At 43.5% G+C, this 17,432-nt stretch overlaps 1 protein-coding gene across 3 annotated transcripts in view; it reads left to right on the forward strand.

Annotated features, from left to right (window-relative positions):
* The first annotated feature begins 521 nt into the window (after nt 1–521).
* SENP7 (SUMO specific peptidase 7) overlaps nt 522–17,432 on the forward strand; it is a 155,739-nt gene continuing 138,828 nt past the window's right edge. For all 3 annotated transcript variants that reach the window (XM_075542603.1, XM_075542606.1, XM_075542604.1), the window contains exons 1-2: nt 522–687; nt 12,396–12,448. In XM_075542603.1, coding sequence (XP_075398718.1) covers nt 648–687; nt 12,396–12,448 — 93 coding nt within the window. In that variant the 5' untranslated portion in view covers nt 522–647. The remainder of the gene's footprint in view (nt 688–12,395; nt 12,449–17,432) is intronic.

Genomic DNA, 17,432 nt, shown 5'->3' on the forward strand with positions numbered 1-17,432 from the left:
AATGAAGAAAAACTGGTTGCCAGGGGCAAGCGATGGGGTTTGTTCGTTTGTTTCCAAGTGCGGGTTAATTTACGTAAAGGGAACGTAAGAGCATGCAACCCAGAGACTATATATATTTAAAATAATTTTATTGGGGGGCTCGAGACTCTGACTTTGCAGCCTTTACTCTTTTTGTTGGAGGAAGTGCTCCGAGGACAAAGGCAGAGCAGAGAGAGGTCGTGAAGAAAAGAAGGCTGCAAAGAGAGTTGAGTTTTGGTCATGGTGGGGGCTACCTCGCGAGCTCCAGTGAGCTGGGAAAGCGTTTCCCACTTTAACTTAAGGTCAACCTAGACTCGAAGCTTTTAAGATCCAGGGTTACAATGTCGCCCCAGGCTCCCCTTCCCACAGGGCAAGACGCCAACAGCTCCTGCTCTAAAGAACCGCTCAGCGCAGCCACCACGGCGAGCCTGCCCGGGAGGGCACTTCCGGCGGCGGTGGGAGGGGCGGGTGGATTTCCGGTCGGGGGCCGGAGACGGCTCTTGCGCAAGCGCAGGCGGCGCCTTCCTGTGTGTGTGTTTTTTTTCCTCCCTCCCCTCCCCCATCCCCCCGCGAGAGGGGTCTGGAGGTGACAGCGACGGCAATTGCGAGTCCAGCCGGAGGGGGAGAAGATGGACAAGAGGAAGCCTGGGCGACGTCGATCCTCCTCCGGTGAGAACGGGTCGCCGGAGGGCTGAGCGTGCGGTCTCTTGCTCCGGGCAGATGGAGGCTGAGGCGGCGACGGGCGCAGGGCCCGGAACCGCCTGGGCGCGGGCGGGGGACCGGGGACGCGCACAATGGAGGCGCTCGAGCCTCCTCCGCCCCTCGAGCGCCGACCGGGCCTGGGCTGTCACCGACGCCTCGGCGCCTCTGCCCCCGGACCCTCCTCCCACGAACACCCCCGGGAGGCCCGGCCCGCGTCTCCGGGCTGCTCCGCCGCCACGCCTTCCTCCTCGTTCCTCCCGCTTCCCTCTGGCCTTTGGGGCGGGGGGCGGGGCTCGCTCCCCTGGGGGTGTCCCCTCGCCCCGGCCAGCGCCGAAACGCGCCCCCGCCGCGTCTCCCCGAAGTGCTGGAAAAGCCGAAGGCTGAAGTTGGGTTGTAGCTTCTCAGCGGCTGTGGTCATTCGTTTGAAATGGCTCTGGGGGATTGAGTGACCCCTCTTCCATTTTGGGGTCATTTAAATCCCGGGCGCACAGGCGTGGAGTCACCGGGGGCGAGGCGCAGCATCTCGCCCTCAAGGGGCCCCGAGTACCCGCGTGCACTTTCAGTACCGGAGGCGAGGACCAGGGCTTTAGCTTTAGTAAGGGCAGCGTACACAGGTGACCCTGCAGAATCAATTGTTTCCTTTTTTTAAATATATAGTTTATTTTAATAGAAACCAAAACCAAACCCTTTGTCATGAAGCCCATACCCATTCACTCCTAGCGACCCCATGGCGCAGAGGAGCACTGCCCTGTGTGGTTTTGAAGGCTGGAATCTTTATGGAAAGGAGCCTTGTGAGTGCAGTCGCTAAGCTTTGGGCTGCACTTTGGGTGGTTGATCTCGCCAGCCGAGTTTTGTGGAAATGCTTTTGTGCAGTTGACCTCCTTCATTGTTTGTTTAACAGCCAGCCCACTGCTTTAACCCCCACGCTATGAGAGCTGCTGTATTTTTCAGTTCCAGATTTATCCAAGAGTGCCCAGAGACTGTGCACCTAAACCTTCTCAGCCTTGACTGGAAAGGCGAGTGAATCTGGCTCTCTAGAGGTCAGGTACTATTGCTTGAAGCAATCTGCCGAAGGCCTGAAAATCCTTTGTATGAGAAAACAGTGTTAGTTTTTTTTGGGTATATTTTGGAGATATTCCTTGGCTTTAAAATGAATGTATGGTTGTGTGTACATAGGTATTTGCCTCTATATTAATAAGCTTTTAAATAAAATCTTAATAAACTTTTCCCCTTTCGGATTTCCAAGTTCCCAGAAATGACCATGTTAGAAAAATGCATAACGTCGTGTAGCTGGTGTCATTTGTGTCCCTTCTCACAGGACTTGAAGAGTAATTTCACGTCAGCTTGAGAGCCACGTTTTAGGGCGTCTTTGATGAGTAAATGCCTTTGGTTGTGCTTTCATAACTTTTGGCTTGCAGGGGGTCAAGATAATAAGTAATAAGGTCCTTCCAGTCCCATTTCTTTTTGCAAATATCAGTATACCTCTTTACATGACTGCACTTAGATTAGTGATTTATTTTTACAGTTGATGGGATGTAAGAATTGTGGGAATTTGGAGACTGAAGCTATTAATTTTTTTTCAGTTTTATTGGCACACAGTTCACATACATTTCATTCGTTGAATTATGGCCAGAAGAATTGTACAATCGTTACCACAATCAATTTCAGAACATTTTCTCCCCCCACCCCCCCATGGCTGAATCACCTTTAAAATGAGTTGTGTAATCACCTTCAGTTCTAGTGCTTCCTCCCCCTCCCACCTTCACTGTTTACCATGGAAACCCCCTCATCCTCCCCATCTCCCCTACTACCCACCCTACACCCCTGACCAAGCCTAACATCAGTTATTATCCCTATGCCTCCTCTCCTTCTGTTCCTCATAAACTATTAAACCCAACAAACAATAAGGACAAAACTATATATATATATATATATATATATATATATATATATATATATATATATATATATATATATATATATATATGAGAGAGAGAGAGAGACAGACTGACTCTCCACAATGAGCAGGAAAGACAAGCCCTCCATCAATATCCAAAAAGCCAGGATCAAACAAGACATCCTTGCACTGAACAAATTCAGGTTGGGTGGAGGGTTCTCAACTTTCCTGATGCTGTGATCCTTTAATACAGTTCCTCACGTGGTGACCCCCCCTCCCATAAAATGATTTTTGTTGCTACTTCATAAATATAATTTTGCTACTGTTACAAATCGGTGACTCTCCACAGGTTGAGAACCCCTGGTGTAGGGGGAGGTCAGCTGGTCAGTATCAAGTTTTATTCAGTCTAATCAGGAATACAATGATCTATGTTTGATAGTAAGGATGTTCCAGCTGCTTAACCTGACTAGATACTCTGGGTTTTGGCCTCCCACGGCCTCCCACGGTCTTCCACAGCTTAATCTCTGATAATTTTCCCTTCATCGTATTTGAATTTTGTATTTGTCATCTTTGGATCACACAAGCTGGTATGCTTCCGAGGATTTTTTTCTCCTGAGTTTTCTTTTGGAGATGTCCTCTCTGAAAGTTATTGGTTAACGTAAAATAAAAGCCACTCCAAATCCAATATATTAGCTCTAGTAAGTCCCCGGTTCTAAGAAATGCACAATTTGTTAAGAATCATTCTCCTTTTATTAATAGTGCATACTACTTTTTCCACATAAATTCTCAGAAGCAAAACAAATTGCCCGTTCATTGAAAATGATTTTTCTGTTAATCAGGTAGTTATTAGGAATTATTGCTGACTGGAATGCACATGACTGAAAGTGACATTTCCAGTTGTAAATATCACGTAAGTACACAAAGAGAATACTTTGATTAGTAACATTCTGTGGTAGAGGAAGAAAGAAACATGGGAGCAGGAAAAGCAAAGACCAGCCGAGAAGAAGCTGTGTCTGGGAGATGGCACGAAACATCCTTAAACCTGGTCCTCACCATGAAGAGTCACAAAGGGTCACACATGCGTTGCTTAAAACATTCAGATACAAGAGGCAGAAACCTAGGTCCAGCAAAACACAGAAAGTTTATATGGGTTTAACTAACTGATAACTCTAGGAATGATAAGGCTTCTGGCATAGTTTTAGCAGCTGATTTAGAGGTGTCTACACTGTGATGTGGGTACCTCTCATTTTGAAGCCCATTTGAATCTGCGATGTCAAAACTATTCTAAGACATTTTTGCCTTTTTCCTCTTATTTCAGGCTATTTGTATGGAAACCAGTTGGGTGCAGAGCCAGATAGGAAGATTCTATTAAGGCAGACATTAAAGAGATTTGCAAATAGGTAAACCAATGCCACTCTTCTTAGTGATTTTCTTGGTAAATGTGCTTAGGTTAACATGCCAGGGTTCTATTGGCTTTAAAGGAGCTAATATTTTAAGATTAAAAGAAGGCCTTAAATCTTTTAAAATTCAACCCCTCCATAAAAACTTTGATATACTTTTATGGAATATGTCCATGAATTGAGTACAAAAGGTATGTGAACAACAACGGAGATATCACATAGTGTATATGCTAAAGTTTGCTTACTTTACTCCTGAGAAGCTTCTTGGGCTTTTCATCAGAATATATTGGATCTAAATTTTTTTATCATTTTATTTGGGGCTCATATAACTCTTATCACAATCCACGCATAATATCAAAATATCAATTGTATAAAGTACATTTATGTATCCATTACCTCATCATTCTCAAAACATTTGCTCTCCACTTAAGCCCCTGGCATCAGCTTCTCATGCCCCCCCCCCCATGAACCTTTGATAATTTATAAATTATCTGTCCGACGTCTCCCTTCACTCACTTTGCTGTTGTCTGTCCCCCAGGGAGGAGGTTATATGTAGATCCCTGTAATCGGTTCCTCTTCTCTACCCTGCCTTCCCTCCACACTCCCAGTATCACCACTCACACCACTGGTCCTGAAGAGCTCATCCGCCTTGGATTCCCAGTTCCTATCTGTACCAGTGTACATCCCCTGGTCTAGCCAGATTTGTAAGGTAGAATTGGGATCATGATAGTGGGCAAGAAGCATTTAGGAAGTAGAGGAAAGTTGTATGTTTCATCTTTGTTACACTGCACCCTGACTGGCTGTCTCCCCCGCTGCGACCCTTCTGTAAGGAGATGTCCAATTGCCCACAGATGGGCTTTGGGTCCTCAATTTTCACTCCCCCTCATTCAAAATGATACGATTTTTTGTTCTTTGATGCCTGATACCTGATCCCATTGACACCTCGTGATCACACAGGCTGATGTGCTTCTTCCATGTGGGCTTTGTTGCTTCTTAACTAGATGGCTGCTTGTTTACCTTCAAGCCTTTAAGACCCCAGACACTATATTTTTTGATATCTGGGCACCATCAGCTTTCTTCAGATTTGCTTATGCTCCCGCCTCGTCTTCAGCGATTGTAGGGAAGTTGAGCATCATGGAATGCCAGTTTAATAGAACAAATTATTCTTGCATTGAGGGAGTACTTGAGTGGAGGCCCAATGTTCATCTGCTACTTTAATACTAAACCTTTAAATATATGCACATAAATCTGTTTCCCAATTGCCATATGTTTATTTACATATGTACATGCCTTTATTCAGACCTCTATAAATGCCCTTTACCTCCTAGCTCTTTCCTCTATTTCTTTTTACTTTCCTCTTGTCCTACTATCATACTCAGCCTTTATTTGGTTATAGTAATTCTTCTTGGTTACATTATCTTTGATCACGCCCTACCAGGCCTCCCACACCCTCCTCCTCCCCACTGCTTTGGATCACTTGTTGGTCCCTTGTCCCTGGGTTTGTTAGCACTACTTCCTTTCTTCCACCTTCCCCTCTCCCATGTCCTCCAGATTGTTCTTCCACCCTATCTTATTTTGATAGACCTGCGGAGATAATAACATTCACAGAAACAAGACAGAAAAACCAAGTAACAAAAGAAAACAACAACAAAAAACCTGTGACAAAACAAACCAAAACACAACACAATAACAAGAAAGAAAAGCTTGTAGTTAGTTCAAGGACTGTTGCTGGCCTTTAGGAGTGTTTTCTGGTCCAGTCTGATGTGGTCTAAAGACCTGGCCCCAAAGTCTATTTTTAGTATTCCCTGGGAACTTTGTTAGTGTTTTGCCTCGGTGTGGTGGGATCAGATCGGGTGCAATTCCCACTCTGTGTTTCCAGTGTTGTCCCCTGTAGGGCCGTGGGTCAGTGAGGGATGTAGTGCTCATAGTGGGGCCGGCCATATGGTCTTCCCTGTGGATTGGCTGCTCTGAGCGGGAATATGGTCCTCCAGGATTGGTGGGCCAGGATGTGCTCCACTCTTCCTCCCCCTTCATTTGCTCCTGTGTGCTCTGATCAGACATGTCCCTCTCCCTGAGCTGCAGATTCAGTGCTGTCCTCTGAAATAAATTCTTCTGGGCGTAGGGGCATCTGTCCACGTAGTTGGGATTGGGGCCGGCCCCTCAGATCGTTCCACTGGTTCCCTACTCCATGCTGGCATGTTGCATTCACATCTTGGAATACCAGGTTGAATAGATCTATATTTTAAATTACTTATTACTCTAATAAGCATAAGTGCCTTGTTTCCGAGTTCACACAGCATATCAAGGCTTTAAAAGTTCATGCTAAGTTTTATCTTGAAATTCCATTTTTCCATGAACTTTTGGAAGCTTCCTAATATGTAAAAATTATTGGACATCAGAGACATAATTCACTAGCCAGTTGAATAAAATAGTAGGTGTAGGATCTAAGGAATGACCATTAAAAACTAGTAACAAAAAGTGTAACATGGATATGTTGCTGCTGTGGATTGTGCTTTTCAAGTTAATTTCTGCAGTAAAGCAGGCATATTCAGCTTAGTGTCAGGCCTTCTACTGATTGCTTCAAGCAATGTCCTTAGAGATACTCTGTTCACTCTCGTTGGTTAAGGATATGTGCATGGTTTCAGTACTAGATATAAAGATTATGCTACCAACTTTACATACTTCAATTAATTTAAAAGCTTTATGAGGTGGCCTTTAATTTCTGAAACAAACGAAGAAAGAACTGAGGGAGGGCAAGCAATTGTTAACTAGCTGGTTAAACAGGATTTAAAATTTGGTTTTCCAAATATGTAATTTTAACTTAATTTTATTGGTAGGATGTTTTTGGGTAAGTGTTGGACTGCTAACTGCAAGGTGGGGAGATCAAACCCACCAGGTGGTTTGCAAGAAAAAGATGATGCTGTCTGGCTTTGTGGAGATTTACAGCCTCCTGGAAACCCTACTTAGGGTTGCTATGAGTCAGAACCAACTTTTTGGCAGTGGGTTTTTGGTATGGATAATTAAGTGTGAATTTGTAGTTTTAAGAAGATTTTCTCTACTGTAGTTTTAAAACTTATTTATTGTGCAGTATGTGAAGGTTTCCAGAGCAAATCAATTTTTAAAAATCATTTTATTAAGGACTCATACAACTCTTATCACAATCCATACATGAATCAATTGTGTAAAGCATATTTGTACATTCATTGCCCGCATCATTCTCAAAACATTTGCTTTTCATTTAAGCCTCTGGCATCAACTCCTCATTTTTCTACCTCCCTCATGAACCCTTGATAATTAATAAATTATTATTTTGTCATATCTTGCACGGTCTGACTTCTCCCTTCCCCCACTTTTTTTGTTGTCTGTCCCCCAGGGAGGAGGTTATATATAGATCCTTATAATCGGTTTCCCCTCCTCCCCCTTCCTCCACACTACCAGTATCACCAATCTTACCACTGGTCCTGAAGGGATCATCCTCCCTGGATTCCCTGTGTTTCCAGATCCTATCTGTACCAGTGTACATGCTCTGGTCTAGCCAGATTTGTAAGGTAGAATTGGGATCATGATAGTGGTGGTGGTGGGGAGCCATTCAGGAGCTAGAGGAAAGTTGTTTGTTTTATCGTTGCTATGCTGCACCCTCGGCGTGGTGGGATCAGATCTGGTGGAATTCCCACACTGTGTCTCCAGTATTGTCCTCTGTAGGGCTATGGGTCAGTGAGGGATATCATATCTCATAATGGGGCCGGCCATGTGGTCTTCTCTGCAGATCAATTGTACATTCAACATTTCATACATTCTCTATTTCAACTCATCCATTGCCATCCTCTCAATGTTACATTACTTATTCCCCTTTCCATTTCCCATTTCCGTCTTTTGCTAGGCCTCTGTACTTCGTTCTTGGGTAAATGCTGCCCTTAAATGGGTGATTATTCTAACATGGGGATGAGTTCAGTGCTAAGACCTAAGAGTGACTTGGAAATTCCACTACACTATGTCCAACCAGCAAGTCTGGGTTCCTGTGGTTTTGAGTTTCGCTCCACATTTTTCACTGTCTGTGTCCAGAACCTACTAATAGGGTCCTTCTGAGCAGTTGATAATGGTAGCTGTGTCCCATCTAGTTCTGCAGATCTCATGCTGCCACCCTTTAATACACTTCCTCATGTTGTGGTAACCCCCCAACCATAAAATTTTCGTTGCTACTTCATAACTGTACTTTTGCTACTGTTATGAATTGGGCAACCCTGGTTAAAGGGTCGTTGGACCCCCAACGGGCCACGACCCACAGGTTGTGCACCGCTGATCTTGTCTAAGGCCTTCTTTTTTCTGCTCCTCTACTTTACCAAGCATGATATCCAATTCCCGGGCCTGATCTGTTTTGACAACATGTCTAAAATAATCCTTGGTTTTTTTGAATAGACTGCCTCCTGGTCTGTGTTCAGTTTCCACATGAACAAAATTAAGTGTCTTGGAATTCCCATTCTTTTCAGTATTATTCATAGTTTGTTAAGATTCGTATAGTTGAATGCTTTTGCATAATTAATAAAACACAGGTAAACATCTTTTTAATTCTTTGCATTTAGCCACGATCCACTTGGTATTATTCCTCAGTCTCTTCTCACTATGGTTTGAATTTCTGGCACCTCCCTGACAATTTATTGCTGCAACTGTTGTTGAATGATCTTCAGCAAAATTTTATTTGCATGTGATAGTAATGATATTATAATGATATTACTTCTTTACAGACAAATGAGTGCTACCAGCACTGGATCAGTTTGTTGAGACATTTAAATTGTGCTCTGTTAATCCTGGGGCCTTGTTTTGCTGTTACCGTCAATATAGCTTGGACTTCTTTGTACACTGCTTCTTGAATGTTTGCATGTGGACCAGTTCTTCTTGGTACAACAACTCTGTGTGTCTTTCATCTTCTTTTTGGTTGCATTTCCCTAATGATACTGAAATTGAGCACCTTTATATATAAATTTGCCATTCAGGACTTTATTTATTTATTTATTTTACTTTGAGAAAGATAAAATTCACCATTTCAAAAACCATCTTTAACTGTAAAACGTAGTAATGTTATATTTACTGTGTTGGTTGGCCATCAACATTATTTATTCCTGAAAGTGTTTTGTTACTTCATATAGAAACTCTATCCAGTAAGCAACACCTCCATTGTTGCAGCCCATCGCAACCACTAGACAACTTTCAATTTCTTTTCAAAACAGTTTTACTGACACATAGCTTACATATCATACAATTCAATAGTTCAATCGTTCATTCATATCAAGGAGAATTAAAAGAAAAAGCTGTACAGTCATTACCATATCACTTTTAGCACATTCTCCTCACTTCCCTGTTAAGTTGCCTTTTAAAGTGAGTTGAGCAGTCACGGTTCTGGTGCTCCCTCCCTGCTCCTGTCTTCCTTTTTTGTCCTGAGATCCTCTTTCCCTCCTCATCACCCCACTCCCCAGCCCTGTATAACTAATCAACCTTTGTATCAGTTATTATCTTAAAAATTATCATAGACATATTTTTTCCTCTTTGGTACTTTGCTTGTCATGTTAAAAAAATAATTTTATTGGGGAATTGTACAACTCTGATCATAATCCATACATCCATCCATTGTGTCCCAAAGGGGTTGCGACCCACAGGCTGTGAACCACTGCTCTATTTCCTTTTACTTTCCTCTTGTCCCACCAGCATGTTCGCCCTTCTTTCGTGTTTCAGTAATTCCTCTTGGCTACATTGCCCTTAGTCAAGCCCTACCAGGCATCCTATGCCTTCCTTGCCGTTGATTTTAGATCACTTGTTCCCTTGTCCCTGGGTTTGTTAACACCCACTTCCTTTCCCCTGCTTCTCACTCCTTTTCACTGCAAACCAGGTGCTCAGAATTTCAGCCTGAATACCATTCCCTTCCCTTATTTTAGATTGCATTACATATTTAAAATGCTTGGATCACACAGAACTGTGGTGGGGTAGAGGTTATCTGTTGGGCTGCTATCCATGAATTTAACTGCTCAAAACCACCAGCTTCACCTTGGGAGAAAGGTAAAGCTTTCTTCTCTTGTGAAAAGTTACAGACTTGGAAATCCACAGGGGCTGTTCTACACCCCCCCACCCCTTTTTTAAACTTTAATTGATTTTATTGATTGGATTGATTTTCATCATTGAAGCAATGACATCTTCATTTAAAAAATAGAACCTCACTGATTAAATCTAATTGAAGTAAAATTGAATAGAATTTATAAACCTCCTCAATAAATCAGGCTTCCTACCATAAAAAATAGGTTTTATGGCTTCTGACTTCAGCTAAAAATAGTATTTCCAAGTAAAGATCCTCCCAATCTGTCGTAAAAATGTACTGATTTTATTGTAATCATCCTGACACAAGCACTTCTTACATTGCTTAAAGGCGTGTAAACGCTTGCTATTGTAAGTGATGCGTGCTCACGAGTAATTCTGATTTAGGAGTAGTGTGACGGTTTATGGCAGAGGACAGCTGCCTCAGAGGGTCTCCTCTCAAAAACTCACTGCCGTCATAGCAACCCCTTGTGTGTTTCTGAGACTGTCACTCCTGAGGGGAGTAGAAAGCCCAGTCTGTCTCCTGCAGAGTGGCTGGTGGTTTTGAACTGCCCACCTAGTGGATTGCAGCCCATCATGTAATCCAGGACACCACGTGGCTTCCTGGGCTGTAATATTTATGGGAGCAGATTGCATGGAGCGGCTGGTGGGCTCCAACTGGCGACGCTTAACCACTGTGCCACCAGCCTCCTTTAAAGCGAAGCAAACAGCTCTCCAGCCCCTCGGGGAGGGCCACTCTCCAGAATCAGTTGCGTAGCCTGGCTTCACTGTTCAATCTGCCCTTTCCGCTCCATCTCACCTTGTGGCCAGGCGTTAGCTACCATCTGTTTGTCAGTACTGGACTATTAACAGAAAAGTTCATGGTTCCAACCCACGCAGGGTCACCTGGAATAAAAAGCCTGCCGGTCTGCTTCTGAAAGTTCAGCCCACTGACACCCTCTGGAGCAGCACCGCTCCGCGTCCCGGCTGTTGCCCTGAGTTGCCATCAAGTTGACAGGCAACAACAGTGGTTCTTTTTCCTTCCTGAGTTCCAAATTGATCTCTGTAAAGGACACTTGGTCAGTTCCATCTCGAGATCTCAAATGTCTCAAGCCTCAGATGTCCTTCACCAAACTTCCACCATCTGTACCAACTGTTCCTCCCTGGGCTTCCTTCTTGATAAAGGCATCACTGCCCGCCACCCTGCTTCAGTTGCCAGAAGTCACTGTTGCTTTCCCCCTTTCTTTCAGCTCACCTTCCACCCTCCCATCTGCATTCCAGATCAGTTTTCCCCAAAATTCAAACCTGACATCCACCGTCTCTTCTTTGGATTTTCCCCACCACCTTTTAATTAGTCTCTCTCTTTCAAAATATTGACTTTCTGTCATCTTTTCCAAGGAGCTCAGATGTTGCAGGGACTACATGCTGGGCTGCTAATGGAAAGGTGGCAGTTCAAACCCACCCAGCTCTGTGGGAGCAAAGCCCTGGTCACGCAGCTTCTGGAGAGAGGGAACCCCCAGGAGGCAGTTCTGCTCCGCAACACTGGATCGCTGTGACTCGACCAGCACCTCACAACGCCACAACCACAACCACCACAGCAACAGGGAGCTTCCTACTCTGACCTACGTTCTTCAGCCTCCGGAGCCAGGCCGTCTTTAAAATAGACAACTGCATTTTGTTACGAAAACAGCTTCCCATTGCATTAAGAAAACAAAACAAAATAAGGGTTCCATTGGATCTACCCTGTCTTGTGTAGGCTCACCGTAAGTCTGAACTCACTCCACGGCAGTGAGCGACTTTGTTGGTTTGTCTGTGCTTTGGAGTACATGGGCTGGCGCGCTCATGTGACTTTTGTGGGGACGTAGCTGACACTTCATTTAGATGGGTCCTTGTTTTCTGATGGTCAGGAACCACTCAAGTTCTTCACACTTGGCTGTAACACGCACGTCTTCAGTGATCACTTCATGAGAGCACATATTCAGCAGGGCCACGCAGTAAGAACTAATTGCTCTTAGATTCAGGCTTACCATTAAGTGCCAGCTAAAATTCACCCATTCTAAAGTTTACAGATACCCTTGGCCTACTCTAGAGGCTGCATTATCAGCTTGTTGAGAAAATTTGAGTAACCTCCATGAGCTATTTGATAATTCTAACAATAGTATTGCAATTGTAATTTTTAAATCTTTTATGTTTAATCCTTCAGGTTTTATACAATGTAGCAGTGTTAAAGAATGGTTATGAAAGCATCAGTTTTATTAGATTACTAGATCTTTTAGATGTTAAGTGATTTTTTTTACCTCTGTCTTTTGTTCTTATAGAAATTGTCACAGAAGGAAAAAGGAGAAAGTCTTCATCTTCAGATTTACATGAGGTATGCATTTTTAACCTCTTATTTTATTGAAAGCTTTTTATCGTCTTTTAAGTGAAATTTCAAAGAGAATACTGTAAAACTATGAGTAATTAATGTCTTTTGATGGGATTTGTATCATAATTAGGATACAAGGGTAGTCAAGAAAACCCTCGGGCACCAGTCTTGTTGAAATCATTATTGCAGGTACCAGTATAGTTTAGACACTCATTAAAAATTTTATATGAAGTAATACACTTAGCCCAAGGGCTTAGGTGGAGAGCAACTGCTTTGAGAATGATGAGGGCAATGAATGTACAAATGTGCTTTACACAATTGATGGATCGTGATATGTATGAGCCCCTAATACAATGATTTAATAAAAAAGAAATATTACTTAGCATTTCTTTGACAATTGATTAGATTAGAGTCCCTCATGTTCACTCAATAATACGACAGCTATAGGTGAGTTGTACACAAGGCATATGCTGAAAATACCTATTTGGAATATATCCTTTCACATTCCCCGCCTGGCCCCGTCCCCACCTTTCTTTTACATAAGCTGCAATGTCAAGGTTTTATGTGGGAAATTCTTTAAAAAATTTCTTTTGTAGAAAGGTAATCTTTGTTAGCATCTAAAATTGTGGGTTTAAACACAATATTCTGATTTACACTGTAATAACGTACTAGATCCCTTTCTCTGAAGTATTTCAAGTTATGCATAGAAAACTTTAAATTTAGTACTTCTTAAAGATATACAGTTATTTTGAAAAAGAGCAATGGAGAAGGAATCATCAAAGAAGGCTGTGAAAAGGGATGAACAGTTCCTTCAGACCGCATAGAGTGTATGGCTTCTAAAATTCTGGATTTTGAAATGTAAAATTCTGGCGTTTAAATTTTGGATTTAGGTTGAGTGGGGTGAATGAGGGAAGTAAAATAGAAAACCTGACGTCACTAGACTAAATACCATTGTAGTAAACCAAGCTCACTGTGGCTTACTGTCATCGAGTCCACTCTGAGTCATAGTGACCCTCTGGGCAGAACAGAACTGTTCCTGTGGGTTGCCAAGGCTGTAATCGTTACGGGAGCAGAAAGCCTCATCTTTCTCCGATGGGGAGACTGGTAGGCTCGAATTGCTGACGTTGTGGTTAGCAGCCCAATGTATAAAGCACTACACTACCAGGGCGCTTTTAAACAGCAGCATAAACTCACTGCCATTGAGTTGAATGACTCATAGTCACCCAATAGGACAGCGTAGAATTACTCCTGTGAGTTTCTAAGACGGTGAGTGTTTACAGGAAGAGAAAGTGCAGACTTTCTCCCTTGGAGCAGCTGGTAGTTTTGAACTGTTGACCTTATAGTTAGCATAACATATAACCCCTATGCCATCAGTGCTCCAAATAACCATGATAAATACCCCCCCCCCCACCAAACTCACTGCCATCAAGTCAGTGCTGGCTCATAACAACCCCCCCTGGGTTTCTGAGACTGTAACTCCTTACAGGAGTCGAAAACCCAGGCCTTCTCCTTCGGAGCTGCTAGTGCTTTCGAACTGCCAACCTTGTGAATTGCAGCCCAAAGGGTAACTACTACACCACCAGGGTTTCTAAAACCACTATACATACTCTGTTTTAAATACTCTCATGTCAGTTACTTTTTTGTTGTTATTTAATATCTTCTTTAAAATGAAAAGTTCTGCACAGCTCACTACTACCTCAAAACAATCTGAAAATTCCATTACTCGGAATGAATAATAATTGAGTTATTGAGGTTTTCTTTTGAATTTCAGATGTATATAGTTAAAAAAACTTTTATTTTTAAATAACAAGTAGAGAAGAGTTTCAGAAATATTACAGAGTTCCTATATATTCTTTAACCAACTGTGTTTAAAATTAACCTCATCCATAACCATAGTTATCAAAGCTAAGCATTTAACATTGACATGATATTTTCTTGTTTATTTACTTATTTTGGTTTCGGTGTACTATTGTTTTTTTTGGGGGGGTGCACTATTTTTTTTAAACATTTTATTAGGGGCTCATACAACTCTTATCACAGTCCATACATATACATACATCAATTGTATAAAGCACATCTGTACAGTCTTTGCCCTAATCATTTTCTTTTTTTTCCTCCTCTTTTCATCTTTTACATTTTTTTAGGGACTCATACAACTCTTATCACAATCCATACATATACATACATCAATTGTATAAAGCACATCCATACATTCCCTGCCCCAATCATTCTCAAAGCATTTGCTCTCCACTTAAGCCCCTTGCATCAGGTCCTCTTTTTTTCCCCCTCCCTCCCCACTCCCCCCTCCCTCATGTGCCCTTGGTAATTTATACATTGTTATTTTGTCATATCTTGCCCTATCTGGAGTCTCCCTTCCCCCCCTTCTCTGCTGTCCCTCTCCCAGGGAGGAGGTTACATGTGGATCCTTGTAATCAGTTCCCCCTTTCCAACCCACTCACCCTCCACTCTCCCAGCATCGCCCCTCACACCCTTGGTCCTGAAGGTATCATCCACCCTGGCTTCCCTGTGCCTCCAGCCCTCATATGTACCAGTGTACAACCTCTGCCCTATCCAGCCCTGCAAGGTAGCATTCGGATCATGGTAGTTGGGGGGAGGAAGCATCCAGGATCTGGGGGAAAGCTGTGTTCTTCATCGGTACTACATCGCACCCTGACTGACCCATCTCCTCTCCTAAACCCCTCTATGAGGGGATCTCCAGTGGCCGACACTTGGGCCTTAGGTCTCCACTCTGCACTTCCCCCTTCATTCAATATGGTGTGTGTGTGTGTGTGTGTGTGTGTGTATATATATATATATATATATATATATACATATATATATATACACATACATACACACATATATCTATTTTTTTGCATGATGCCTTATATCTGGTCCCTTTGGCACCTTGTGATCGCACTGGCTGGTGTGCTTCTTCCATGTGGGCTTTTTTGCTTCTGAGCTAGATGACCGCTTGTTCACCTTCAAGCCTTTTAAGACCCCAGACACTATCTCTTTTGATAGTCGGACACCATCAGCTTTCTTCACCACATTTGCTTATGCACCCATTTGTCTTCGGCGATCCTATCATGGAGGTGTGCAGTCAATGATATGATTTTTTGTTCTTTGATGCCTGAGAACTGATCCCTTCGGGACCACTCGATCACAGAGGCTGGTGTGTTCTTCCATGTGGACTTTGTTGCTTCTGAGCTAGATGGCCGCTTGTTTATCTTCAAGCCTTTAAGACCCCAGTCACGATCTCTTTTGATAGCCGGGCACCATCAGCTTTCTTCACCACATTTACTTGTTCACCCACTTTGGCTCCAGCCGTTGTGTCGGGAGAGTGAGCATCATAGAGTTCCAATTTAATAAAAGAAAGTATTCATGCATTGAGGGAGTGTTTGAGTAGAGGCCCAAGGTCCTTCCGCCACCTTAATATTTGACCTATAAATATAGACACATAGATCTATTTCCCCATCCTCCTATATATATTTGCATGTACATGTCTTTGTCTAGACCTCCATGAATACCCTTTGACTCCTAGCTCTTTCCTCCATCTCCCTTGACTTTCCTCCTGCCCTACTACCATGCTTTGTCACCACTGGGCTAGAGTATACCTCTTCTCTAAGCAACCTTACCCTTGATCATTCCCCACCAGGCCTGCCACTACCCCCTCTCTACCATTTTGGGTACCATGTTGTTCCCTTGTCCCTGTGTTTGTTAACACCACTTCCTTACCCCCCCACCCCCACCCCAAGTCCCCCCGGAGCTGTCGGTCCCGTTGTTTTTCCTCCAGATAGTTCATCCAGCCTGTCCTATTCAAACAGACCTGTGGAGACACTAACATGCACAAAAAACAAGATAGTGGAAAACAAAGCAACAGTATACAACCAGACAACAAAACAACAAAAACAAACCACTGACAAAGAGCAAAACAAAACACTTCACAAGAGAAAAGCTTGTAGTTAGTTCAGGGATCGTTTGCTGGCCCTTAGGAGTGTTTTCCAGTCCAGTCTGTTGGGGCACCACGCCCTGGCCCCAAAGTCCACTTTCAGGATTCGCTGGGGACCTTGCCACTCCATTCCCTTGCTGTTCCGCTGCATTCCCCCAGTGCTTTGCCTCGGTGCGGTGGGATCAGGTCAGTTGCAATTCCCACACTGTGTCTCCAGTGCTGTCCCCTGTATCGCCCTTAGTCACTGAGTGGCATCATGTCTCATAGTGGGGCCGGTCATGTTGTTCTCTCTGTGGACTGGCTGCTCTACTCAGGATCATCATCCTCACGGCCTGGTTGGCCAGGCTGTGTTCCACTCTCTCCTGCTGCCCCTTCATCTGCTTGCGTGTGCTCTGATCAGATATGTCCATCTCCTGGAGCTGCAGAGTCAATGTCGTCCTTTGGAACAAATTCATTTCGGGCGAGGGGCAGGAATCCACTTAATTTATGGTGCTGGGGCCAGCCTCCCAGACCTCTCCACTGGTTCCCTACTCCACGCCGGGATATTGCATTCACACCTTGCGGCACTGGGTTGAAGTCTGGTCCCACTTTCCCTGTGGATAGGTACACTATTTTAAACTAAAGATTTTATTTGAATATATATATTTCCCCCCCAATGGCCTTTTTCTATTTTAGGACTTAATTCAGGGACCCCATCCCTCTAATTGATGACAAATTCATAGACACTTGTGTATAAGAAAGAGGTTTATATACAAGAGCAATTGAATATTGAGAAAACGTTCCAACCCAGTCCAGATCAAGTCCATAAATCCAATATTATTAGCCCATGTGTCCGATACCAATCTATAAAGTCCTCTTCAAACTCACGAAGCACATGCAAATGCCGCCGAATGCAAGAGAATCACAGACCAGTGGGTTGTAAGTCTAATGGATCCAGTGGTGTTATAAGCATCTCACGGGTCTTTATGCGGCTCCTCTGGCTCCAGAGATTTGGTTGCATCAGGGTAGGTCCATGTGGCTTCTCCAGGTCCCAGGGTG

Source organism: Tenrec ecaudatus, chromosome 2 (genome assembly GCF_050624435.1).
Source record: "Tenrec ecaudatus isolate mTenEca1 chromosome 2, mTenEca1.hap1, whole genome shotgun sequence".
Classification (NCBI taxonomy): domain Eukaryota; kingdom Metazoa; phylum Chordata; class Mammalia; order Afrosoricida; family Tenrecidae; genus Tenrec; species Tenrec ecaudatus.